The 26,836-nt window shown below is 43.6% G+C and overlaps 3 protein-coding genes across 4 annotated transcripts in view; 2 read left to right on the top strand and 1 right to left on the bottom strand.

Moving 5' to 3' along the window:
- The window catches only part of pfas (phosphoribosylformylglycinamidine synthase), a 14,244-nt gene extending 8,034 nt beyond the window's left edge, over positions 1 to 6,210 (top strand). Inside the window, exons 14-27 of the mRNA XM_031868277.1 lie at positions 90 to 251; positions 338 to 571; positions 660 to 890; positions 1,360 to 1,540; positions 2,052 to 2,135; positions 2,522 to 2,677; positions 2,889 to 3,008; positions 3,094 to 3,239; positions 3,325 to 3,532; positions 3,784 to 3,869; positions 3,958 to 4,072; positions 4,165 to 4,308; positions 4,446 to 4,586; positions 5,234 to 6,210. Of these exons, the coding sequence (XP_031724137.1) occupies positions 90 to 251; positions 338 to 571; positions 660 to 890; positions 1,360 to 1,540; positions 2,052 to 2,135; positions 2,522 to 2,677; positions 2,889 to 3,008; positions 3,094 to 3,239; positions 3,325 to 3,532; positions 3,784 to 3,869; positions 3,958 to 4,072; positions 4,165 to 4,308; positions 4,446 to 4,586; positions 5,234 to 5,544 (2,319 nt within the window). The 3' untranslated portion in view covers positions 5,545 to 6,210. The remainder of the gene's footprint in view (positions 1 to 89; positions 252 to 337; positions 572 to 659; positions 891 to 1,359; positions 1,541 to 2,051; positions 2,136 to 2,521; positions 2,678 to 2,888; positions 3,009 to 3,093; positions 3,240 to 3,324; positions 3,533 to 3,783; positions 3,870 to 3,957; positions 4,073 to 4,164; positions 4,309 to 4,445; positions 4,587 to 5,233) is intronic.
- LOC116394898 (E3 ubiquitin-protein ligase RNF170) lies at positions 5,890 to 10,988 on the bottom strand. The gene is made up of 6 exons (XM_031868278.1): positions 10,680 to 10,988; positions 9,883 to 9,994; positions 8,650 to 8,752; positions 7,684 to 7,757; positions 7,411 to 7,521; positions 5,890 to 6,601 (listed from the first exon to the last, which is right to left on the bottom strand). Exons 1-6 carry the CDS (start codon positions 10,706 to 10,708, stop codon positions 6,257 to 6,259), a joined length of 774 nt encoding a protein of 257 aa, XP_031724138.1. The 5' UTR covers positions 10,709 to 10,988; the 3' UTR covers positions 5,890 to 6,256.
- Positions 10,989 to 13,550: 2,562 nt separating this feature from the next.
- Positions 13,551 to 25,573, top strand: hook1 (hook microtubule-tethering protein 1). Of its 2 annotated transcripts, XM_031868475.1 has the most exons (22): positions 13,551 to 13,727; positions 14,563 to 14,648; positions 14,891 to 14,963; positions 15,751 to 15,801; positions 16,105 to 16,237; positions 16,509 to 16,576; positions 16,824 to 16,886; positions 17,596 to 17,679; positions 19,319 to 19,482; positions 19,572 to 19,712; positions 20,166 to 20,367; positions 20,465 to 20,575; positions 21,105 to 21,192; positions 21,275 to 21,341; positions 21,432 to 21,572; positions 21,804 to 21,891; positions 22,115 to 22,146; positions 22,254 to 22,336; positions 22,430 to 22,530; positions 22,807 to 22,908; positions 23,024 to 23,092; positions 23,654 to 25,573. In XM_031868475.1, exons 1-22 carry the CDS (start codon positions 13,683 to 13,685, stop codon positions 23,810 to 23,812), a joined length of 2,151 nt encoding a protein of 716 aa, XP_031724335.1. In that variant the 5' UTR covers positions 13,551 to 13,682; the 3' UTR covers positions 23,813 to 25,573. The 2 variants fall into 2 exon arrangements, with proteins under 2 accessions (XP_031724335.1, XP_031724336.1); XM_031868476.1 differs by lacking the exons at positions 13,551 to 13,727; positions 14,563 to 14,648; positions 14,891 to 14,963 and adding an exon at positions 14,971 to 15,122.
- The last annotated feature ends 1,263 nt before the right edge of the window (positions 25,574 to 26,836 follow it).

Here is a 26,836-nt window from a genome sequence, read left to right as displayed (position 1 = left end):
TATATATATATATATATATATATATATATATATATATATATATATATATTAATTACACACACACACGTTGTTTTCTTCTTCTCTTATAGAAAGGTGACCCCACACTGAGTGTGCTGGAGCTGTGGGGGGCGGAGTATCAGGAGAGCAACGCCCTGCTGCTCCGTCCGTCGGACAGGGACTTCCTGGAGAGGGTGTGTCAGAGGGAGAAGTGTCCTGTTGACTTCGTGGGAAACATCACTGGAGACGGGAAGGCACGTTTCAGCCTGGATCAAGTCAATAAATGTGAATTAATTATACTGATCAATCAGTATTCATTTTAATCTCATTTCTCCCTCAGATTGTGCTGGTGGATGACGAGGGAGGCAGTGATTGGGCAGACGGGGCCCGCTGTCCCGTGGACCTGCAGCTGGAGTGGGTCCTGGGCAAGATGCCACAGAAGGAGTTTAAGATGGAGCGTCTGGCACCGACTCTTCAGCCTCTGTCTCTTCCTGCCGGGCTCAAAGTCAAAGACGCTCTGGACAGAGTTCTGCGTTTGCCTGCTGTGGCGTCCAAACGCTATCTCACCAACAAGGTGTGCCTCTCACCCCTGTCTCACATCGTCTTTGTCTTTTTATGAGTACGTCTGTGCAGACTCTGTTGCCCCCCCTCCCACCTCTCAGGTGGACCGGTCTGTGACGGGGCTAGTTGCCCAGCAACAATGCGTCGGCCCTCTTCACACCCCATTGGCCGACGTGGCTGTCGTCGCCCTGTCGCCGTTCAGCCTAGAGGGAGCAGCCACGGCCATCGGCGAGCAGCCAATTAAAGGCCTGGTGTGTCCTGCAGCCGGGGCTCGCATGGCTGTCGGAGAGGCTCTGACCAATTTGGTGTTTGCCAGAGTCACAGCTCTGAAGGTGAGCGGGGAATCACAGATACAACGGATCACAATAGTCCTTTTACAATGGATAGAGCACACTGTCTACCTAATGAAATGACAACTATCTTCAGGTTACATTCGTTTCAGATTACACACGATTTGTATGAAAAGGGGAGACACTGCTTGTGAATAGGGTCGAAATTTTAACTAATAGATATCACCATGAAACTGACCCAGTTGATTACCTACAATGTTATGAAATGTCATGTTTAAATATGCAAATGAGGCATTCTTTAATGCTGACTTTTGGTGAATTTAGGATAAATCTACAGATGTAAATAGACGGAGTAGTAAAATAAAAACCTAAATGTGTATTTTGGATGTTTTCTTACTCGCTAGTCTGAAAGAACACATGTAATGGGAGCAGAATAATGTTTTTGTCTGTCGTGTCTCACCTTAAAATAATTGTCCAGGATTTCGGTAACTCTCTCGGTCGTGTGTTTCAGGATGTGAAGTGTAGTGGAAACTGGATGTGGGCCGCCAAGCTGCCCGGTGAGGGCGCCCGTCTGTGGGACGCCTGCAAAGCCATGTGTGAGGTCATGGGACAGCTGGGCGTGGCCGTCGACGGGGGCAAGGACTCTCTCAGTATGGCCGCCAGAGTGGGGAAAGAGACGGTCAAGGCTCCGGGTACGCTCACTGAATACGTTTCTATGCAGGCTAATATTCCACTATGTGATGTAAACGGCATACTCTGTTTGGATATTCTGAATATAATCAGGTTTTAGGACACACGGCCTCTTGCCAGGTTATGACCAGCTCTGTGCGTCATAAACTAGCAGCAGTTTGCAGGGATGCATGCATTATGAAGGACTTGGATATCATCAGGATGTGCACACATATTGCAAAGATGACCTCTTTACAGAAGTTGGCTGAAGGAATGAAAGAGGGAGGTTATACAATGCCCTGCTGGATGCATTAATCTATAAGTATGCACAAGTGAATATAAATGGGAATATTAGCGGTATATATTTATTTCATTAGCTATGTAAACATCTTAGAAGGAATGTTGTCTCTTTCGGAATAAGAGCAATAACCGTAATATTTTGTGCATGTAAAAGGCGTCGCTGTTTGTGTGTCTGTGTCTGTAGTCATGTGTTTGTGAGTGTCTCCGTTTAACTTCCTGCCTCTTGTGTGTCAGGTGCTCTGGTTATTTCTGCGTATGCCGTTTGTCCCGACATCACAGCCACGGTGACGCCCGACCTGGAGGATCCAGATGGAAAAGGTATTTCGCACCTGAGGAAAATGTGAGATGTGCCATGACATTGTTCAATAATGTGATGACGATATGACTTGCGATAAATAAACACATATTTTGTGCATTTTAGCTTTATGTGTCCTATGCTCAGCCTGCTCGTCTTTATATTCAGAACCGGATTAGAAGTGATTATTCTGAAATAACTTTTTGAGCTCTGTGTGGTACCTCACCCTATAGTCTATCTTCATAAAAGCCGCAGAATTGTTGGGTATGCCGATTGCGTTGTTACTGTTATTTCCTCATCTCACCCAGACAGCAGAGATCTTTCTCTCTTTATAAAATACACAAAGAAACGCAGATTCCACACCCGCTCCTCTGTAACAGCCTCTGACCCTTTTGTCCTCCGTCTGCAGGCGTGTTGCTGTGGGTTCCTCTCAGCCCGGGCCGCCATCGTCTGGGAGGCTCGGCCCTGGCTCAGTGCTTCAGCCAGCTGGGAGACTGCTCTCCTGACTTGGAGCAGCCTCAAGTGTTTACCGCCTGCTTCAACACCACACAGGAACTCGTACACGGTGAGCTCACTCACGCAGGCACAGAGGAGAGAAAACAGCTGAGCTTTGTTTACTGTGATTCAGTCTGTGAGCTAATCTTTCTTTAGCTTTCTCTAATCGTAAGGCCACAGCTTTGTGCTGTGATACACAGCTACCTGGTGGTTTTATTGTGTATTTTCTTTATTATCATATTTGTATTTATTTAGCCAGGATATTATTTCTCTTCCTCCAGATCGTCTTCTGACCGCAGGACACGACGTCAGCGACGGCGGCCTCATTTCCTGCTTGCTAGAGATGGCGTTTGCGGGAAACCGTGGGATTGATGTTGAGTTATCATCACAAGGAGCTGGAGGTCAGTGAGCTGATGCGTTTCACACTCACAGGGTGCAAACTGTGTAGCTGTAACCATGAGCTCATACAGTGTTTCTGCTGCACAGTCCTGGAGCTGTTGTTCAGCGAGGAGCTGGGTTTGGTTCTGGAGGTTTCACAGCTCGATGTAGAGACGGTGTGTCAGAGATACGGCGACGCCGGCGTGCTCTGTCAACGCGTCGGCAGAACCTGCGGCTTTGGACCGGAGGCTGTGGTGAGACATCGACCTTCAGCACACGCATGTCGGCGCTTTTCATCTCATCTGTGGTCACCGTTCGTTCCCCTCACTCGTCTTTCAGGTCAGCGTTCGTGTGGACGGACGGGAGGTTCTGAGAGAGCCGCTGCCCGACCTCAGAGCATCATGGGAGGCCACCAGTTTCCAGCTGGAGCGCCTCCAGGCCAATGAGACGTGTGTTAAACAGGAAGAGGAGGGGCTTGCCAACAGGACACAGCCCTACTTCAAACTGACCTTTGACCCCTCTGAACTGCCCACCATCAGCCAGCTCAGTAAGACCAAAGCGGAGTGGTACCTTTTACAACGATTTAGTGTATTCAGACGTATTTCAAGTACTCCAACTATTCTTTTGATTACTACATTAATCATTTGTTCTATAATATGTTAGAAATAATGATATATGGCCGTTCGTAATTGGCCAGAATACAAACCAGATACAATTTTAAAATCCTCATCTTTGAGTTGTAACCACTGAGTGCTTGATGCTTAACATCGTTCTGTCTGATGTGTGTTGTTCTTTCAGGACAGCCTCGTGTAGCCGTGATCAGGGAGGAGGGCAGTAACGGAGACCGAGAGATGTCTGCGTCTCTGCACATGGCGGGCTTTGAGGTAACTATTTAGATCTTTATTAACTGGACATATGTTGCTCTGAGCTGTGCAGCTGGTGTACGTGACTCTTGTCTTTGTCTTTGTGTAGGTGTGGGACGTCAACATGCAGGACCTGTGCTCTGGCTCCATAACTCTGGAGTCCTTCAAAGCAGTCGTGTTCGTTGGTGGATTCAGCTACGCAGACGTCCTGGGATCAGCTAAAGGCAAATACACACCCATACATACACACACAGTCACACAATCATAGACCACTTTGTTACACACATTATTTAACTCCATTCATCCTTCGTGATAGGCTGGGCTGCTACTGTTGCATATAACCCCAAGGCCAAGGCTGAGTTTGATCGATTCCGGCGGCGGGACGACACGCTGAGCCTGGGAGTGTGTAATGGCTGCCAGCTGCTCGCTCTGCTGGGCTGGGTGGGAGAGGAAGGAGCTGGTAAGAGGAAAACTAATACTGCAGCAGTGAGCGGAGACGATGCAACAGCTATACGTGAAGAAATGAACATTATCGTCAGAGAGGTTGCTGATTTTTAAAATGCTTTCTAATTCTTTCCAATTCCCTCCCCCCCCCAGAGACTGAAGTGGTGCTGACTCATAATAAGTCCGGCAGGTTTGAGTCCCGGTTCGTCAGCGTTGGGATCCAGGAGTCCCTGTCCGTCTGGCTCAGAGGCATGGAGGGCTCCGCTCTGGGAGTCTGGGTCGCACATGGAGAAGGTGCAGTACTGTCAAGTCCATCATGTGGTCGTCCTTAACTTGTCACAAGAGCTGAACAGTTGCTTGTTGTCCTCTGTTCTCAGTTTTGATAATAACATCAAGCTCTGACGGACTCATGAGTGGCTAGTTTAATTATGTTTTTGGCGAGATTGCATGAAGTTTCTTCGAGCCAGTTGCCTCCATAAATCTCAGCTTGTTTTTGAGTTTAAATTAAGTGTGTTCTACGACGCCTTACAGCCCATTGGTTTCTAGACGAGTTAGTCAATTGTGTGTCGTATTCATTCAATCACACAAATACAGCAGCGGACGTTGCAGACGCAGCAGATCTGCCCTCTGCTGAATACACCTGTCTAGTTTTTTTTAACTTTTACTACATACTGCAGCTGCCCTTACAAAGTACGTACTGTTGCATGCAGTATGCATTCAATTGAGACATACTACTTCCTCCTAACGCTGCACAATGAACGTTGACCCTCTTGCTGTGCAGAGGATTGTGGGTCAGAAATGCGACCGGAGGCGGTAGAACATGCTGTTATTTTTGGCATACTGCATTTGAGATACTTTGTATTGGAACATATTGAATACGTGTGTGTTATACTAAATATAACGCCCCCCCCCCCCCCCCCCCCAACCTCTTTCCTTCACAGGTCTGATGCAGTTCCGTAGCTCCCTGTCCCAGGACCAGATTATCTCTGGCGGGCTCGCCCCCGTCCGTTACCTTGATGACCAGGGTCATCCCACTGAAGAGTACCCTCTGAACCCTAACGGCTCCCCGCAGGGCGTAGCTGGGCTCTGCTCCAGGGATGGGCGACACCTGGCCATGATGCCCCACCCGGAGCGCTGCACCCTGGGCTGGCAGTGGCCCTGGGCCCCGAGGGCCTTCAGACCGTCCCTCACACCTTCCCCGTGGTTACACATGTTCAAGAACGCCGCTGCTTGGTGCAGCAACACAGAGTGATGATACTGTTTACATTTCTGCTGCTGCCAAAGTCATAGTATTATCTTTTTGGGGTTGTGGAGGGTCAACTGAACATAAGGCCTGTTCGCATTACTCAGTCGTGTAATGCACCTTTTTACTCACTGCGGTACTTTGTCTGTTTGTGTTGTTAATGATGCCTGCTGTAATACTTAATGACTTGGAGACAACTGAGGTTTCTTGTTGACTTTGTACACATTTTTGCAATTTTTTTTTTTTAACAAATATGTTTCGTACCAATCAGTGTTACTCTAAATAAATACATAATAAAACAGCAGAAGCATGTGTAGTGTGTCATATGATTTTAAAGAAATGCCATTTAAGTCAATAAATATTCTTTATTTTACACAAAAACATATGTCAAGTATTTACATAGTACTATTATAGTACTGACATGACAGCTTGCTGCCCACTCAACAGTTTTTTGGGGTAAAAAATAAAGGATGAAATTGCGATTTACTCCCAAACAAACACTCCAGGCCTCAGGAACTTACAGAATAAGAATTTGTAACCACAGCTGAACCAGCACACTTGCATGACATTGCATTTTAGATAACACTCTTACATAGGCCCTGTAAACCCTTGACAAACAGGCCTGGACTGTGCTGTAGTCAATATTATTGTATCCACTAATCCAACTAGCTACAGCCAGAAGTAAGAAAAACAATAGAAGTCTTTGTCAAACAGCATCTGTCTACAGTGAACCCCCTAACACTCTTTCTGAGGTCGTAGCATTCGCAGAGTGTCCTCGTCTCTCTGGCGCCATTTGATGGTTGATGTTGATAACGCAGATGAGGAGCAGGATGACCACCACCAGGTCATCCAGGACCCCCAGCAGTCCGCGCAGGGAGGGGTCTGTTCCCAGGGGATTTGCTGATGAGGAGGCGAGGTCCTGAGGAGCGGAGGAGATGGACACCACGGTCCCAACGCAGCACAGGGCCACCCTGAAGAAAAACAACCACACGAGTCCTCCAATGGCGCCCAGGCTTCGGGCCAGTAGCTGCAGGAGAAGGGGAGCGTCGCACAGGTAGTCCGTCACCTGGAGGGGTCAGTGTGAAGAAGAGAAGGTGGGTCAGATCAAATGGTCCTAGATTTGAGCATTCAAACATGACATATGGTGGTAAATGTTAATATTAAAAGAGGCAGGAAGAATCTGATTTTTGCAGCACATATAGACTCAAGATTTCCTTTTACAAGGTTCTGTACTTTTAGATTTTGTCTCCTTAAAAGTGAGAATTGTACTGTACAATATATAACAAGACAACAAACACTTTTAAAAAGTCATATTTTAGGGTTTGGTCTTGTAAACATTTGATATTTTTACAGACAAAAAGAAGACTTGCTATAGGACATGCACGGGTACGTTTTAGCAATAATATGGATTGCCTATAATAAATAAAATAAAATGTGTGGAAAATGCATCTGTTTAAACTCAAAATTCAGCTGTCATATTTCTACCAGTGTACTTCAACTCAGCCTTTTAGCAAACAGACCCATCATTTCATCATAAGAGCATGTGAAGGAGATCCATGTGGGAAATCAGTCGTGCACGTATTTCAATGAAAGGTAACACTCATCCTAAGTAGGGCAGCTAGGTGTGTCAATGCCAGCTGCGTTAACCAGACACCTCCATTGTCTGGAGTTACTGGTTGTATCGGACCATAAATCCTTGCGGTTCCTGTTACCAAACCTACTATCGGAGGGAACGGTGGAGGATTTCTCACCAGGCTGTAATAGAGAGTTTCATCACCTGATACAGACGCAGGTAAAGGGTGGAGAATAGGGGAAAACTACTGTGGAAAGACTTTAAGACCAGTTTCTAAGAAGGTTAGATAAAGTATTACTGACCCTTCGCGGGGCTCCAGAATAACGCTCGTTGTAGTTTGTGATTTCCCCGAGAACTTCCTTTGACTGACGGTCCGATGGAGTCTCGTTGAACAGGTTACACAGCACACTGACCTGGAAAATCAGAAACATGTTATTCCATGTTTCACGCTCATTCTGACCCGACTGTGTGGAGACAGTCAGATGACTTAAACGTTGACTCAAGTTAGACTCAAATTAAAACTGATCTACCGACTAAATGTGGAGTGTGTTTTCATGGGACCATGCAGACTTTACCTTCTGTCTGCAGAGAGGGCAGCTGATTGCATCCAACCAGGACCCATGTCTCCAATAGGCGATCAGACAGGGAGCTGCAGAATCAAACACATACACCATTACATTACATTACATTACAGTCATTTAGCAGATGCTTTTATCCAAAGCGACTTACAATAAGTGTATTCAACATCGGTCACCAGAAGTCATAAGTGCATCTCCTTTCTTCAAACAAGCATCTAAGAGCATAAACCAGAGCCTACGTACAGTTCAGAAACAAACGAATGCAATAAGTGCCACAAACTAATATGAATACAATAAGTGCAATAAGCTAGTATGAATCTACTGTAACGTTCAACAGTTTGTACCATAATGCATTGCTTCTGAACCAGTAAGGGGGCTTCACGAGGGATCCTTGATTTTAAAAGGTGTTAAAATACTTTTTCTAAAATATCTATTTGTCCTTTTAAGACAAACTTGAACCCAAGCTATATTCACAGAACCTCCCCTCCCTCTCTGCTAAACATTGCATTAGAAAAATCTGCAGTTAAAACAATCAAAGAGCTAACAGAACAATGGCAACGCATCAGGGAGGTGAAAACACTGAATTAGTCAAAAAAATATGACTGAAAAATTCAGAATCCAGACAGAGACTAATCTGCTTAAAATTCATCCAAATTGCTCGTTTGACACAAACGTCCTGCAGTTGCACATTCACTATTTGGGTTAATTGTACATTTTCATTAGTTGTTCTCTACTTCTGTGAATTTGAACTCAAAGGTTTGAATTTCATCTAAGGTTTAGCTCTCTAAATCTGTGAAACCGGACACCTCTGAGGAGAATGATTTGAGTAAAGCTGTCAGGTGAGAGGCACAGCTGGAAAACTATTGAGAGCCGATCAGACAGAACCTTCCAGGCTCGAAACACACCGATGCTACGCCGATCAGCCAATGAAGGAACAACGATATAAACACATGAATCTCGTACCACAGAACAAATGGCCGCAGTTGGTCCGGACTGGGAAGCTGGCCGTCTGCAAGCAGACTGGACAACAGTCTCGGTTTACGGAGGAACCCGACTGTGTGGCTTCCTAAAGAGATGAGAGGAAAAGAGAAGGATACAGAGTCAAAAGGGACGAGAGGTGGAAAACAGGAAGAAGGAAATAGGAAAAATGTAAAAGGAAGAAGGAAATATGAAGCAGAACCTTATGGACAAATTTAGTATTCCTGATATTGTGTTTGAGATCATTTCAAACAATTATAAAAGCTACACAATACAATGTGATTATGTTAAGGTCTGGGATTCGACATGTACACAGTGAGCTTATTAGAGTTGAAACAGACAGATCTGCACACAAAGTTAGGAGGATTTTAACGTTTCGAGCACCAGGCTCTTCCTCAGACTTCTAAAGAAACACACTGCCTTTTGTGTTTGTTGTTGCATCTCTTATTTGGTGTAGCTTTTTTCCCTTTAACAACTTATTACAAAAGTAAATAGACAGAGGAGCCTCTAATTGGTAGAGTATGTGACGGCTAATGAGTGTGAGTCCTTGGATGATGATCTGAAATATGCATTTATGTATATTTAATACATATATATGTATTTCCTTATTACGTTTTGACTGATAATTTGCAAGAGCAAATGGTTCTGTATACCATGTGTGCTTGTTATATATATTTTGTTTACATGAGGCCTTTATGAAGTACTAAGTAGAGCACATGTTTTGAATACCATAATCTCAATATATATTAATTTTTCTTATTACTATTTGATGTGGACTATTTGCAACAGGTGTGGTTTGTCACATATGCTGGTCTACACATTCAGATGGGGACTCTCTGTCCGAGGACGAGTCTGGAGCTTGAAATGTTACACAGCATTGAAACCCTGCTAACGGGAGCTACGGTGAGCAGATCTGTCCTGCTCGATACTTCTTTTTTCCGCCCCATTTGGCACAGGTTTCTTTTTTATATTGTTGTATTGCCTCTTAACAGTGAGGTCATCGTCATTTGTCAGGCAGCAACTCTCTCTACCAGCCTGTGACCCTTATAATAAAAGCAATAACAATCATCACACAGGAGTGCCTTCCAGTAATAACATTCTCTACTGCCTGTGTGCTTGTCCTGTTTTCACTGTTCATTGAAGATCTCAGAAAAATTTTGGGAAATAACAGAAATGACTGAAGAAGCTGCAGCTGCTTACTGAGTGTGAAACTCTCACCTCGTGGCGGCTCGTTGACGTCGACGCTGTCTGCTCGGATGTGCACACCGGAGATCTGGGTGACCCGAGGTGGCCTTGACCTGCTGGAGCTCCAGAGGGGAGACGGTCCGGTCTGCAGCGTGACACCACACGGGCGACAATGATAACACAGTGTGTGAGGAGATGCTCACACTAAACTAACTGTTTGTGAGATAAGGTTGATTGAGCTCAGCTCTTTTTCTAATTGTGGCTGACAGATGGTGAGGCTCTGACTGCAGCGGTTTGACAGATTAGATGCTGTGTTGAAGTCCTTTTACCCGAACGCTTTGAACGCTGCAGTCATTCAAGATCAATATGTTGGATGGAAAATAGTGAAATGATGTAAATAGTCAAATACAATCAGGCTTTCATCAGGCATCTTAAACAACTTCAGCGTCAAAATCTGGCTTTTATCAGCAGATTATATTTACAGTGATCACAGTTATCAGTTTATGAAACTAGGCCGGTCATCGAAACAGATGAACAGGTCATTAACAAATCATTCATATTTCACATGATGAAACATGTTGTTGTGGTTTGCTCTGGTTGAACTTCACTTTTGTGCAGCTCTTACATGCAGTGATGAAAGGAATAAATGAACATATCTCACTGTTTCTAGTCTGAATTACAGATCAGATGGAGCGAGCTGACATCATCCCTCAACCCCAAAACCTAAATCATCTTATGAGTACAATTGCAGCACAAAACCTCACTTGTGTTCTCAGAAAACAAACACAAACCCATCAATGCTGCCAAACGTGCAGCAAGGCGAGACTCACCTGGACCGAGAGCTGTGGTACGGCCGCATAGCTGAGCCAGAAGCAGGTATCCACTGTCTCCTAGAAGGAAGTGAAGTTCTGCCTCACGTAGAAGGAAGTGAAGTGTTGCCTCAGGTAGTCACTGTCTCCTAGAAGGAAGTGAAGTGTTGCCTCACGTAGTCACTGTCTCCTAGAAGGAAGTGAAGTGTTGCCTCAGGTAGTCACTGTCTCCTAGAAGGAAGTGAAGTGTTGCCTCAGGTAGTCACTGTCTCCTAGAAGGAAGTGAAGTGCTGCCTCACAGCATCACTGTTCAAAATAAATTGGAGTGGCCTGTTAATGATCAACAACACTCCAACATCAGCTGGTCTCTGATTCTATGCTTTAAAGGAGCAGTAATGCAGTCAGATCAATAAAGCGGTGGCGGTGCTTCTCTTACGAAATGTTAGACTTTGAGGGTTAAAAGTATCAGAATCATTTCATCTAAAAACGCCCACCTCCTTTGGGGGGGGGGGGGGGCACATGACCTACCGGCAGATGAAAGCCACGCTGTGTTTAAGTAGGTTAGATCTGACCTCGCCAATCATTTACCCAAAGTTTACTCTGCTAACAGCCCCGCTTTGTATAATTCCACTCTTGCCATAAAGCGTTGGTTGTGACATTAACACCGTACTACACCGTAGGGTCACGGAGAGACACCTCAGCCTCTCGTAGAACCACTGTAGTATGAAGGCACATCTCTCAACTACTAATGCATTCTGTTGTCATTCAAATAATGTAAAAGTTTTGTCCAAATGACTCAAGATGATGCAATAAAACTACCAAAATGAATTTGCTGAGGGGAGGGGAGACACCGCATGTCAATGGAGTAAAAAGTTCAACTAATAGATATCAGCAAGTAAGTTTTGTATTACAAGTTTTCTGAAATGTTATGTTCAAATATGCAAATGAGGCACTACATTATCAAATATGTGCCAGTTTGAATACCTACTCAGACCATAAATCTGAACATTAATTTTGTTGACATATTAGAGTCAAAGGTTTTTACGGAGGGGATTTAGGATGTCTCTTTGTATCGCTCCATAAATCAGACAATACTGTCAACAGCCATTAAGAAATACATTTTCTCCATGTTTTTAGTAATAAAATGTTGTATAAATCAGGCTCTGAATGATATATGAACAAAGCTCTCTGTCAAAACCTTCAGAATATAGAGAGGAAGGAAAGTGTTGGTGTATGTAAGAGCTACTGAAGTGGAGATTTCAAGAAAAGGGCCTTTGAAGATATATTTGTAAAATTACATATTTTGAAGACATTTCAGGTGAATAAAGTAAAAACATTAACTAATAGGTATCACCATTAAACTTTCCCGGTTCATTACTCACAGTAAGATGATATTTTTGTATTACTTGTTTTTTAATATGTTTTGTTCAAATATGAAAATGAGAAATTATCTAATGGTAACTTTTGGTGAATTTACAGACGCAGTTGGACAAAGTAGTAAAAAAAACTGAAGATGCGATAACCTTCACAGAGTTCTCCATGGCAGCCATTGCAGACACATCCTGTGGTTCAGGTCATCTAAAAATAGCAGACATGAGTCAGTGAGGGTCAGGGTCTGGTAGTGACAGAGAGCAGGAGATAAAACATTGGTGCTCACCTACTGACAGCTAAACACAGCACAGAGGACGCTCCTGCCGCCCACATTGGTAAAGTCCAGTCTCAGGTTGTAATTTTCCATATTGTGGCTGAGAGAGCAGGTGACGCCTGTAAGGTTTGTTATCTTGGAGTGACTTAAAGCAGTCAGTAGCCTTTGAATTTCAATCACACACACCCTCACGTGAGATATATAAATGAATAACGTCAGGAGGTTTATTGCATACGTGAGAAATGATTTATATTCAGAGAATGGTTGGCGTGCTGCCGAGTTTTATTAGTGGTTGACTGAGGGCAGGTTTATTACAGAAAAGGCTTTCTTGGTTGTTAATGGAGCCTATAAATTCAGGGTTTAAGGGGATTAACATCCTATTTATATTTAATATCCAACTCCAAGCAATGCCTGCATAACTGGCTGTGCAGGATTATTATTTGTGTTGGCTATGGTGAGGTCACGTAGCCTCTTACAGTGTGTCAGGTTGTCAGACGTGAAACAAACTGCGATTGAGATTTCATGTTGGTTGAGCTATGACTTGAGAAGATGAGGCCAAGCAAAGAGAAAATAGAATTAATGTTGTTGCTGTTTTTGATTAAAACTTATTTTCTTGAAATAAACAATTTCGAGAAAATTAGTTTGATATGAGGTATTTGTTTAATGTATGTATTTGTTTTTTGTCATATTTGCAATTTTCAGAAGCCTTTCCTACGATTTATTTACATGGTTTTGGTTGTAAGATTTTTAAACACGTTAAATCCATACATATATAGATATATATAACCTGATAACCTCACTGAGGAGAGACAAGTCTTATTGAGCCATTTGTTTAAATGCTGTAACATGATAGATAGATACTTTATTCATCCCCAGGGGGAAATTTGTTCAAATATAACTTAACAAAATAGTATTTATTTCATGAAATAATACACATTTAACTGCGTAAATTCGGTATAAATCCATGCTACATATCCATCAATAATGAGGGGAAGCCATGTTATAATCACACAGATCAGAAATGTTTTGATTTTGGCCAGTTTTAAGGGGTGTATGAGAATCGAGGATCACGCTCACTGATTGGCTAAGGCGCGGTTTAACAGACGTCAATCTTCCCAGATCTCAACGCTGATTGGATACGACTCACTTTCAGCTCAACTGGAGCCCGCAAGCGCAAGAACTCAAGAAGCTGCGCCATTCGCGTACATTTTACGTTATTTTAATGGCGGAGCGGCCGTCGCGGCTCTTCGGTGTACGTATTTGTCGTTGGAGAGCTACCTTTTCGGCAGCAGGTGAGGTCAAATGCAGAGGAAAAGAACGGAAGAGCGTTGGTGACAGGTGAAGGAAAATACTTTCGCTTTTAAGCTAAGAAGGGACAAATGGAGGCGAACAAAACGGAGCTGTCCGAGAGCCTCGTAATATGGGTGAGTTGTTTTTTTTACGTAATGGGAATGTGTCGCGTGACACAAGGAACTATGGGTGCGATACGACATTTAACGTTCAGTAACGTGACGTGAGGAGCTTTGAGGCACTGCAGGCTAATACATATATAAAGTTAACAGTTTTAAAGGTACAAAGACAACAATATCCTTCAGTTTAGTCGATCCTCGTCGGATATAGAGTTGTAATCCAATTAACCGGGAGATATATGTGGAATGTCTCCCTATTGGTAATCTTATATAAGTGAATAAATGAAGCTAACACCAGCAATAATTAGCCATTATTTATCTATCGTAGTGATGCTGCACCTGCACCTCCTCACGGGTGTGTGGATCCACGAGCGTTGGGTTAATAATAGGCTGATTAGATCTCGTGTCAGGTTCATCTGACGTCTAAGCCACGCGAGTTATACCTTGTTGACCAACAGTGTCACGGTTCCTACAACTAAGTTAGAGGTTAGATTAACCCGCGTGCTTCACTTTTTAAAGACAGAATTAGCTGCTATGTCCTGAGAGGACAAACATAACATAGACAAAAAACTACTTTAAAATATAAATATTATTAGTTTCCACTTTCACTGATTTACATTTTTTTTAAATAGAGAGAACGTGATACAGATGACCAGCCTCCTCCTCTCCTCTTCCTCTCCCTCCTCCTCTTCCTCCCTCCGTCCTTCTCCTCTCCTCGTCTCCTACTTTGTTACACGTAAAAGTCCTGCATTTAAACCTGAATGATGAGCTTAAACATCTACTTAAAGTCAACTCTCCGTGGAGATTGCTGTCCAGTCCTTGTGGTGATGCTGTGTTTCGTGCCTCTCAGCTGCAGACCTTCAACACTCCTGCGCCCTGCAGAACGGTGGAGGAGCTGACCACTGGAGCAGCAATATCACAGGCACTGCATCAAATGTGAGAGAACACACACACACACACACACACACACACACACACACACACACAGGAATACAACATACTGTAGGTTATGCAGGTCTGCCCCATTAATCACGATACCTGGTGACTCTGCAGATACATTATGTATTTACAGCCAGTCCTAGTTTAGCTCAAGTTAGAGTTCTGATACCGATATCAGTATCGCAAACGTTCAGCATCATCTAGAATCATCTCTTATGTTGCTCCTCTGTGTGCTGCAGAGACCCGGCATGGTTCTCTGACGGTTGGCTCGGCCGCATCAAAACAGATGTTCATGACAACTGGAGACTGAAGGTACGAGCAGTGCAGTCGCGGCTCCCCGTCCCTTGTGTGCTAAATCCTCTGTTTGCTTCAACCCTCGACACTAACCTCCTTCCTGCCCAAAGGGTGCTTCTCCTGCCTTAGCCCGCTCTCTGACCCCGCGCTCTGACTCCTCTGGTGAAATGTGTACATGTATGTTTGTCCTAATATGTCGTCTACATGCAGCGTCGTTGAGAAACGTAAATGCACGCCATTCTCTCTCCCTCTGTTTGGCTCTGACTGTGTTTTCCCTGTTTGCCGTTCTTCCCTCCATGCTGCCCTCTTTCACATCAAATGTTTTGACATGCCGCAGTAGGGAAATGCACAGGTGTATTTAATACAATGAATGGCGGCTGAATTGCATTGAGGTGACTCAGTATTTTGCATGCTGGGCTTACTGGGACACAAGAGTAGAAAACAATCATTAAAGGTTCTCGATACGATAGTCAGAGCAGAGGGATTGCCTCCACACGGCTCTCAACATGGAGACGGCTGAGCGGGCAGCTAACAGCGCTAACAATGGCCACAGTGCTGACAGAGCTAACTCTGCTCTGAATATCTAATTTAGCACATTTAATGTTATTAACTAGTCAAAATGTCTGCTGTGAAAAAGGCATATTTCCACTTGTGCACATTTGAAAAGTCTTGATTTCGTCACGGCATGATCATCAATTATGTTTGAAGTGAGTCTCTGTTGTGAGTTTGTCTACAACTACTATCTTGACTCTGAACTAAGTTGATAACATTTTGTAATCTCATGTGTGTGTGTGTGTGGTCTCAGATGAACAACCTGAAGAAGATCCTTCAGATGGTGCTTGATTATTACAATGAGGTAGGTTGTGTTTGCACCGTTGATGACTGGGAGTAGGTGAGACTCTCGTGTGTTCGTTCAGTTCTTGTGGGATTTGCAGTCTGCACTGTTTACGTAGCTCCAAACCCCAGGAGCCGAGCAGTTGAGAGCAAAACATGCATCAAGCAGTTTGAGCCTGCTACACAAAACAGCCACATATTATTATATCCAATTTGCTAAATAAACACACAGTTAACACGTTTAATTTGTCAATCCTCTTAGTTGCAGCTGTTTACAGGTTGAGCTCTTAAAGTCACAGGGTGTTATCTGTCTCTGTACCATCAGGTCTTAGCCCAGGACATGTCAGACTTCTGCTTGCCCGATCTGGCCGTGGCGGCCGAGCATTCCGACCCCGTGGAACTGGGGAGGCTGCTGCAGCTCGTACTGGGCTGTGCTGTCAGATGTGAGCATAAACAAGGTACGTGGCTGCACCAACAGATACCTGATGGTAAATGTGCGCTGTACAGTGTAGATGGAGAGGGGAATGTCCCATCAAAAATCGTGTTGGGTTAAGGCCCGCGCGTGTGAACAGTGTTTGGTTATTGCCCTGCCAAGCCTCGGACAAAAGAAGAGCCCATCAGGCGGCCCGGCTGGGGAATCAATGACTGCAGTGTTGCGTTACGTTAACCTAATAAACCACGCAGTCACTGGGTACAGTCGATGAGTGTCTCTTCTCGTTCTATTGACAGAATACATTCAGATCATCATGACCTTGGAGGAGTCTGTGCAGCATGTGGTCATGACAGCCATCCAGGAGGTCAGTCCATCCCAATATCAAACGTCTCCTTCACTCACATTACAGATGTGACGACCAGCGTGGCTGAGCAGTCGTACATTTGAGGAGCTTTTAAAGGGACTTAAACAGCAGTAGTTGCTTGTGTTCAGGTTTGCAGCTGTCAGCTAGAGGGAGAGAGGGAGAGAGAATGTGTGTGTGTGTGTGTGTGTGTGTGTGTGTGTGTGTGTGTGTGTGTGTCATTAACTCAGTGCCATGTTGTCCTCTCCAGCTCATGAGTAAGGAGGTCGTGGTCCCGTTTGGAGCAGAACTGTCGGGGGATTTGGAACAGCAGGTCAGTTTTATCATCACTGAGATTCCTAACTGGGAGATCTTGCTTTGTTTTAACACAGCCAGTACTTTCTGTGTAGTTAGACATGAATTAAAAAAAAAAAGAAATCCACAAAATGTATTCTGATTATAACTTAAACCACTCAAATATGGGCAAAATAAGAATCTCTCAACAGTACGTAACATTCTAATGATTACTTTCATATATTGTTATTTGCAGTTAATGTCTGACTCCTCTTCTCAGTGAGGTATTTGGTTTGTAAATCATTATAAGATTTAAAATAGCTTATCTGGTGTAAGCAAATGTCAAAAAGCCTAAATGTGTTCAATGTATTACGCTGTGAACTGCAGAAAGACGTCTACATCCTCACCTTTTAGAGGCACACTATAACCCGACACGGAGAATCATTCAATAGATATTTATCTCTCTGCTCGCACTACGTTCTTATGTCAGTGCTCTGATTCATAAATGTATTCTATGGTTTTTGAAACAATAGCCTTTGGTTGTTGTTATTTAGCATATCTGAGGCTATTGCATGATTACATCAATGAATTCATTTGAAAGAATGAACATGTTAACAGCGCCCTCCGTCACTTCATCCTGGCGCCCGGCCTGTGTGTTTGAAAGCCTTTTGAGACTTCTGATTCTGCATTGCAGCAGTTGTGTGACGGTATACGTGTTGGTTAATTCTGCCTTTCCTTCGTGTGTGCAGCTGAAAAAAGCCCTCGAGGAACTCACTGAACTTCTGGCAGAGAAGGAAGCGTTAGTCCAACGCTGTCAAGAGCTGGACATCCAGGTGAATACAGGACTCATCCACGCACGCTTCAGTGTTCCTACAGAAAAACAAAACATTAATAGGATTTATTTGCAGCCGTGTAGCCTCAGTGCTTTCTATAGGTTTGCCGATAGTCAGATATCCGTGTCTATGCACGCACGGCTGTGGTACAGTGTAAACAGGAGTTGTGTAATTCGCTGTGATGCTTGGCTCCATTGTCTGGAGCTGCTGTGGCAGAAGGACTGTGGGCTTAGAGTCTGGGCTCCGCTGGTCCCACTGTGGCAACCAGCCCATCCTCTGCCACTGCTAGAGGGCCTCGCTCAGCCCCGTACAGACTACATGCAGCTCAGGCTCTGATCAACTGTTCAACTGGACTCTCGACAGATTGATTTGTTCTGTCACCAGTGTTGCTTGTCTCTGGCTGCAGCGAGGTAAGTCCGACACGGCCGAACTAAACCCGTCTAAAACCAGCTGCTCAAACGTTGACTCTAACTCAGCTAACAGGCGGCTTGGTCGGGACTCTGTCCGAGACGAGTCACGCAGTGTTTAATATGTTGTGGTGTTCGTCCAGTAATTCACCCAGGATCATCTGCCTGTCCTAACACCCATTCTGTCGTCGTCTTTTAGTAAAAGCAACATCATTGCTTAATAATGCATCGTGTTTTATGTGACACTTAAAGTATAGTTTGAAGGATTAGACAGTGGAGTTCATGATACGTGTCAATATTGTTTTCCATAGATATTCAGTTTACTTGTGATAATGATGATTATATCTTACAGTTTTTACAAAACTATCTTGTCTACTTTAATGATTCCAAGCAAAATAAACTGAATGAGTTATTGAAGTTTCTTTCTGACAAGTTTGGTCCATTGTAATGCTATTTATAATAATAATAATAATAATAACATGTTGGTTTGCATACAACGTATGTTTCGTTTTGTTCTGAACAATGTGTCCCAGCCCTACCTAAACGTATAACTCCTCCAGGATGTTTTGATCTAGTTTGTAGTCATGTGGTATGCAGGACTTTTAAAACAACGCCCGGTTAATCTCAGACTAATAGTCCGGTGTCTGCTGGTAAACACCAGGATGTAAATGATAGTCCGGTGTCTGCTGGCAAACACCAGGATGTAAATGATAGTCCGGTGTCTGCTGGCAAACACCAGGACGTAAATGATGGGTGAGAAGTGAAACTAACTAACCGTGTCTTCGCATGTTTGCTTAAAGTGCTCTTTGTCTGTGCTCTGCTTCCAGCATGGATTAACTGAGCTGTTTGCTTTAACAGCTGGGAGAGGAAGAGTGTTATCTCTAATGTGACTGCTGATGCTTTGCATGAAATAATTCACTAAAGACAGATTTTATGTCACACATTTTTCCTGCTGACTTGACACAAATGTATATTTCACCTTTAAACGGATAGTTTGGATTATTTGAATTGGGGTAGTTTGAAATCCATCTTTATTCATGTGTACAAAACATTTACTAAATAGAAAACTTATTAGTTTGTCTGTTTCTCCAAACTGGGGGTATGTCATCCACTATCTACTGTAGCCTAAGTACCTCATACAGCCCCACTTCAATATGTCAACTATACCTTCTGACTTTGTTGAAATTGTGTCTTTTGTGAGAGTGGCTGTAAAGCGTGTTGTACCTGGACAGGTGGCTGTTTTGCAAGAGGAACGGAACAGCTTATTGGCTGAGAACGATGTCCTAACGGACCGAGCCAATCAGCTGGACACATTCGACGACCCGAGCACCCCCTCGGGAAGAAAACGCAGCCAGCTGCAGCAACAGTTGGAGGCGGTGCAGGAGGAGAACTTCAGGTGTGGCCACGTTCTGCTTGAATGTACCGCGGCTACCTGCATCGTGTTTTGCACAAGTCTGGACGATCACGTGCGTTTGCCTCTTTCAGGCTGGAGGCCGCTAAGGATGACTACCGGATCCACTGTGAAGAGTTGGAGAAGCAGCTGATCGAGGTGCAGCACCGTAATGACGAGCTCACCAGCCTGGCAGAAGAGTCCCGAGCCCTCAAAGATGAACTGGACGTTCTGAGGTTTGTGTTTGTGTGGGTTGCTCAAGTATTTAAACTGTAATTAAAAGGTTTTTCAGCTACTTTCTGCTGTCAAGGGGCAGCATGCAAACATCTGTTGCTGCCCCAGAATATAAAACTAGCAGTCTGCTGAGCTACGTGGAGAGGGAAGGTCGGCTCATGATCTCACTGATTAGCTCATTTCTGTTTGAGGGTGAGCTAATCAGTAGAAATAGCTGATGTTCTCTCTCTACTGGCCTTGAGAGAGTAGGCTCACCTCTTGCATGAATACAACCAATAAGAAGCAGGAAAACAACATCAACACAATTTAATATTCCAAAATGTAACAGTTGTTCATCCGTGTGAGTGGAGAGACCAATCTTCTACCTTAAGGTAGAAGATTCTTCTTCCTGAAGCAGTTGAAATCAGTTATTCATTTATATCGCTTGCTATTGATCTCATGTTCGTGTACTGTAGGAACTGCTCAGATCGGGTGGTGACGCTGGAGGCCTCGGTAGATACATACAAACGTAAACTGGAGAATCTCGGTGATCTGAAGAGGCAGATGAAGCTGCTGGAGGAGAACAACATGACCTACATGCACAACACTGTCAGCTTGGAGGAAGAACTGCGCAAGGCCAACGCTGCCCGCACACAGCTGGAGACTTACAAGAGACAGGTGAGCCGAGGGACAATTCACATGTTATGAATCTCTCACACGGTACAGAGTTTACTTTAGTCCGACGTATTCCTGTTATTGGTTTGCTGTCGGTCAGGTCCAGGAACTGCACGTGAGGTTGTCTGAGGAGTCGCGGCGAGCGGACAACCTGGCCTACGAGATGAAGAAGTTGGAGGAAAAGCACGAAACTGTGATGAAGGAGAAAGAGGTGAGGCAGCTTTTGAAGTGTGTCAGGAAGAATCGGCAGCAGGATTATTTTTGTTTGTACTCTAGCTGTAGTAGTATCATTTGGACTGTTGTTTTCACATATCTTTCCCTTTCACCTGGATTTGTTGTAGTAGGAACGATTTAAAGCCGGCGTTTAAAAACCAGAAGGTCATGACCTCAGACAGCCACATTAAGTCAACCTTCTATCACTCAAGAATAAATCAAGGATTAAAGGATAAAAACTAGACATAAAGAAGCAGCGTTCAGATTTCATGCTCTACACATCTGGAACAAACTCCCAGAATTGCAGGTCTGCTGCAACGCTCAGTTCTTTTAAATGAAGTCTGAAGACTTTTCTGATTTGATCTATTTTATCTGGTTTTTATGTTCTATTGTTTTGTTTAATGACTGTTTTTAATTGTATTTCAATGTGTTTCTGTAGCACTTTCTCGATGCTTTCAATGTTTTATGTAAAGCTCTTTGAGTTGCTGTAATGTGCTGTGTGAGTGAACTCTCCTTGCCTCCATCAGAGGACCATCATCGAGAGAGATTCTCTGAAGGAGATCAATGAGGAGCTGCGATGCACTCAGGCTCAACAGCACCAGCTCTCCCAACCAGGTGTGTGACTGGATGCTCATATCTGACAGTAAGGCCTTTGCCACTTTGATATTCTAAAGCGCAGAAACGTTTCCTCCTGCAGGGATTCTTCCTGCTAGCAGCCCCAGCCATGAGAACCTGGCAGCTGAATTAATACCCATTGAGTACAGGTAAGAGACACTGATTGTGTGTGTGTGTGTGTGTGTGTGTGTGTGTGTGTGTGTGTGTGTGTTACTGACCTTGTATGCGTGATTGTTCAGAGAGAAGTTCATCAGGCTGCAGCATGAGAACAAGATGCTGAGAGTGCAGCAGGAGGAGTGTGAGAGGGAGAAGATCGCTGCACTGCAGAGTCAGCTGGAGGAAGCACACAAGACACGCAGCGAACTGGACACGGAGAACAGGTGAACGCATTCATACCCTTCTTCCACCAAAGTCCTTTCTGTCTTTAGTTAGTGGGTTTTTTGTCCGGTGGGAAAGCGGCTCTGATCGCTCTTAAATCAGCAACAGCTTGATGTGACGGAGGGTTTTTTCCCACAGCCATTGGCTGCTTCGCTGATGTTACCTCTGCTATGTTTGGTGTGCCGATGTATTGTGTTCCTTTTGTTAATATTTCCGTCCTCTTCAACCTGCAGATTGAGTCGAGAGCGGATCAGTGAGCTGCAGCAGCAGGTGGAGGACCTCCAGAAGGCTCTGCAGAGTCAGGCGGCCAAACCTGATGATGTGAGCGCTGGCGCACACAGTTAATCTTATTACGCTGGTCAGACTTTGTGCTGGCATGGCATTATGGAAGGAAATCACATTAGTGCATGGTTTCAGACTAAAAGTTCATCTTATTTAGATGTCATTTGTTGTCAAATGTGTTTATTTTACGTTGCACAATTAATCAAATCTAAGCGTTTTAGAAGCGTTACATTTCTTTTTTTTTTTTTTTTTTTTTTTTCAGTCAAACCTGAAGCGGAAACTCGATGCGCACATGTAAGTGTGAATTATGTGCCAATCCTTGTGTGAGAGATGAGAGATGAGAGATAAAAGCACGTGTCCTCCAGTAGAGGGAGGTAAAGGAACAGCATGTGTCTCCTCAGGGTGCAGCTGAACGAGGCTCAGGACGAAATCATGAAGAAGAAAGAGCTGCTGGAGGACCTTCAGCCTGACAACACTCAGACCTGTGAGAATAAACGTAGCCTTCTCTCTTAGTGTAGCTTCCTCTGCAACAATATGACTGTAGTGAAAACCTCTTCATGTCTTCTTTGCCTCTAAGCCTTGAAGCTGGATGAGCTGAACGCCGCTCTGAAGAAGAAGGACGATGACATGAGGGCCATGGAAGAGAGGTACAAAATGTACCTGGAGAAAGCTCGCAATGTGAGTGAAAAGATATATATATATAGCCTGATATATATATCTCTTTTTTTCCAGTAGTTTGATCTGACTTCAGAAAGGTCCTTTTTGTTTGTGGTGAGATGTACAACAAAATATATATTTTTAAGGGGTTTAAGGATGAGGAAGGGTTGAGAGGACGAACATGAGGTAATTGTTTAACGTATATCTGATTGACAACGGGACATTCTCTTTGAATATAATTGTTTATGAGTTGTGTGTATATATGATAACTATTGATCAATGAAATTGTGCTTGTAGGTTATCAGAGCGCTGGATCCTAAACTGAACCCAGCCACCGCTGAGATCCAGGCTCTGAGGAGCCAGGTAGCAGATCGGGACAAGCAGATTCTCAACCTGGAGGTGAATCAGCCTTTCTACTCGATCACAGTAAAACATACATACATTATGTTTATTTTAAAGATTTGTGTGATTGTTTTTCAAACTTGACTCGTGTTGCATTGATCTGTCTCTGCAGCGTCAATGTGAGCAGGCCAAGCTGAGAGAGTATGAGGAGAAGCTGGTCGTCACTGCGTGGTACAACAAGGTCAAAGAAATTCACGTTATCTGATGTTTGTCCTGCTTTTTATTACTTTAGTGTTCAGTTCAGTCACTTTCTTTGTCCCCCGGATGGGAAACTTGATTTGCATTGTCCAGATTGTGTCGACATGCTGTCTACACCTCAATGAGATCTGAACCCAATGCGAGCCGGGCCACCTCTGCATGTAGTCTGGCTGAGCGGATCCCAATGCAAGCAAGATCCAATCCCCGAGCGTACAGAGTTAACTGTAAATGCATCCTGTGCATGATCGGATGACAAAAGCGGAGTATAACCAGGGCCTAATGTAGACCTGGTCTTGTGCAGAACCTGCTGGTCAAAGGTAGCTGTCAAGGAGGTCTGTGGGAAACCTACAGCCACCTTCACAATAAAGCTGAGGTGTCTTTTTGTCCCTGATGTTCAGGTTATTATACCAAGCAGTAAAAGTAAGATCAGATTCAATAAAAGCCTTAAAAAACGAAGACATCAGTTCCCAGTCTACATGAAAACCATCTAACTTCCTAATGAAGAAAGAGTTGACGCTCTAAATGTGTCTGTCTTTGTCCTCAGAGTCTGAACTTCCAGAAGCTGGCGATCGAGTCCCGCCTCGGCGGCTGCACCTCCTCCGTGCTGTCCCCCGGCCAGTCCTTCCTGTCCCAGCAGCGGCAAGTCTCAAACACCCCGCGCCAGGCGCTTTCCAGCACCGTGCCTGCCGCTACCTCCAACTAGACCTCGTCAAAGAGTCCCACGTCTCACCTTTTATTCAGTCGGGGGACGATTACTCTCCCTCACTCCCTCCCACCGGCGAGCACTACAAGTGACCTTAAACACACCTGCTCTCGCAGCTCGGGGAGGGGTCACGGATCAGCTGATCAATGAGCTGATCGAACACGACCTTATTGGTCACAAACCCGAGACTACAGCACACTGTCCCACACGACACGGGCTACAGGCGGCCCTCTCACAGGACAGGAACTAACCACCTGTGTTTAAATACACTGTCCCAACCCGTAGACTTGGAGCTTATTTCCCTTCTGCCCTGTGTGTTTGCTTTGCAGCTCAGCTGAATACTTTGCAATCAATATAGCCTTCAGTCTCTTCTATCCTTTCATGATGAATGAGAGGAATGTTAACGAATGCTTCACTATTTTATTCTGAATTGTAGCCCGTAATATACATATATCTGTATATCTGTGTATCTGTATCATATATAGATATATGAATGTGACTTTTAAAAACTTGAATTCTAAAGCCAACTAACTTCAGATGATTGTTGATTTATGGAAAAGTAAACCATCACACTATGCAGTTAAGGGAGCACCGGTGTAGTCATCCTGCAGGCTGACGAAAAGACAAACGTGCTTCAGATGTCTCTGAGAGAGTGATCGTTGTATTTGGTGCTGGCCGCCAACTGCTTTAAAGCATCAGTCACATATTCTTGTTTTGTTTTTTTACTAAAATGGAACACGCTCATTATGTAAAGCTTTGAAAATCAAATAAATCACATTAGAGTAATATTTCACCCCCAACACGACCATTTGCATGTCAATTACTCCCCGTTTGTTACTTTAAACTCTTAAAGAAAACGTTTTTCTCTCATGCCTCCACGGTAAACAGGATCAGAACACTGAGTAAAGTCGTGATGAATTGAAGGAAATGGATGTCGCGTTTAACAACAACAAAACTTTATCAAAGCATCTGAACTCTCACACAACTCCTGCTGTATAAGACTCATTTATCAAGTCGTACGCTCACTTATTCCCAAACGCACGCGTCTTCATTTAAATCACTCTCTCACTCTCTTGTGGAGGGCCACTACCTGACGTGTTTCAAACAGTACGAAATCCAGGCCTTCTGTATCGACATCGTGTATCTTCTATATTCCTAAAGTGTGATTTGACTTCCTGACTGGCAGCATTGCTCTAAATGGAAACTGGCGGGCCTTATTTATTCTCTGTCTTGAATCTTATTTAGCGGTGAGAAATCAAATCTGTGAAGTTGTGCAGCTGTAATGTGAACATGATTTTAACACCAGCTTCTGACTGCAAATTGTAACTGAATTTCAATGCTGATCTTGTATTTAATCGTGGATGTTTTCAGGCTACTTTGGTGGAAGTTGAGAGTGAAGAGCTCTGTTGTAGAAGCAGGCGTTTACTTTGATGTGGGTAATTAAGTCTTAAGTTAAAAATGAGACGGGTCTTGATTACCTCGTTACTCTGTACGTTTGCAATAACACTGAAGAGGAATTCCGTTGTGGCAGTTTTGTGATCTATAAACGTGTGTCAAAGCGCTTTTCTTTTCCTTTGCAGTGGATGATTCTTGTAGATTGCCGATTCAAACGTTCATTTGTATGAAAATAAGAAGTTCAATCAAACGTAGCGCAGCATAGAGACGACGTGTTTGTGTGTAAATGAAGAAAAGTGAGGAAGGCATTATGAATTCAACATTTATAGCCTTTGGTTTTCTTGTGAATAAATCAAATAAATTCTTTTTCTAAGCGTGTGTTTTACGTTCAGTAGCATCCATCTCAGTTTGGGTCCAGTAGATGAGAAACGTGGCGATTTAAAGAAGCTAAAATCATTTCATTTCCATGCGGTTCACAAACCTTTTGACACGCAGCTGTTTATTATTTTACTCATCAATGCTTTCACATGTGACAATAAAGCAGAAATTAGCGAATGAACCCGATCAGGGTTGATTCTGCCAAACAAACTGTAGGTGATCGACTTCCAATATGTGGACATGACTTTGATCATTTTTGCTGACGTCGACTTTACATGTGTCGCCAACATGATGTCAGAGTGAACAGCAGGGTTTTCTCTGCCATCATAAGACTTGGACTTTGCGCAGACGTTTCCCCTTTTTGTGACGGAGCCCGAGAGTCCGTTTTATTTATAGCTTTGTTTGTGTGGTTTTATTACACCGGAGGCAGTTTGTGTTTGTGTTGTCTGTGAGAGAGCACGACCGTACGTCCGTCCGTCCGGTCCACTCTCGGGTTGGGATGTCTCACGAACATCCTTGGTTGCTGTGACCTCACGTCCGTCCCATTCTAGTTATATCTCCGCAACACTTTGAGCACATTTTGTCCCAAACGTCCACTTGGATTTAAGGATAGACTGATTAGAATTATATGCTTATTATGACAATTTCACACTCATTTCTAAAAGGATGTAATGATGAAGACGTTTTGGACAGAGATGTGAATGTAAACTGCAACTTAACTGGTTGGCTGAGGCAAATAACCACGAGGCCGTGATTCTAGTCTTAATAATCTTAAGACGGTAAAATCCATGGGTCTTTGAAAGGGTGTACTTTAAATAATATGCTATTATATTGTCATTACAAATGGTTTTAAAATGACAATAATATAGTTTATTTCTGGAACAATACATCATCCAACAAAAGCAGTCATTGTGACCTGTGGCCTGACTGTGAATGAGAACGTATTCGGTGAGTTTTGCTGCTGCTTGCTTACATAACGGTGTCATTATTTGAAAAACAATAACTCATCACATGTCACACATTATGTGACAAAGCATGCTATAGTTCCCTGTATATAGAACATTTCTTTATGCCACCATGTATATGTATATATATATGTATGTGTATATATGTATATATATATATATGTATATATGTATATATATATGTATGTATGTGTATATATATATATATGTATGTATGTGTATATATATATATATGTATGTATGTGTATATATATATATATGTATGTATGTGTATATATATATATAT

This window comes from Anarrhichthys ocellatus, unplaced genomic scaffold (assembly GCF_004355925.1).
Source record: "Anarrhichthys ocellatus isolate YVR2014 unplaced genomic scaffold, GSC_Weel_1.0 scaffold42, whole genome shotgun sequence".
NCBI classification, from domain to species: domain Eukaryota; kingdom Metazoa; phylum Chordata; class Actinopteri; order Perciformes; family Anarhichadidae; genus Anarrhichthys; species Anarrhichthys ocellatus.
The sequence above is the reverse complement of the archived record's forward strand: the minus strand, read 5'-3'. Positions and strand labels throughout refer to the sequence as shown.

Bases quoted from the DNA above. Each gene is read 5' to 3' on its own strand.
- LOC116394898 (XM_031868278.1), bottom strand. From the start codon at position 10,708: ATGCGGCCGTACCACAGCTCTCGGTCCAG. The intron at 7,758-8,649 runs GTACGAGATTCA...TTGATTCTGCAG, and splicing joins CTGCGGCCATTTGTTCTGTG to CTCCCTGTCTGATCGCCTAT. The intron at 7,522-7,683 runs GTAAAGTCTGCA...CTGATTTTCCAG, and splicing joins GCCCTCTCTGCAGACAGAAG to GTCAGTGTGCTGTGTAACCT.
- hook1 (XM_031868475.1), top strand. From the start codon at position 13,683: ATGGAGGCGAACAAAACGGAGCTGTCCGAGAGCCTCGTAATATGG. The intron at 16,577-16,823 runs GTCAGTCCATCC...TGTCCTCTCCAG, and splicing joins TCATGACAGCCATCCAGGAG to CTCATGAGTAAGGAGGTCGT. The intron at 21,573-21,803 runs GTGAACGCATTC...TTCAACCTGCAG, and splicing joins GAACTGGACACGGAGAACAG to ATTGAGTCGAGAGCGGATCA.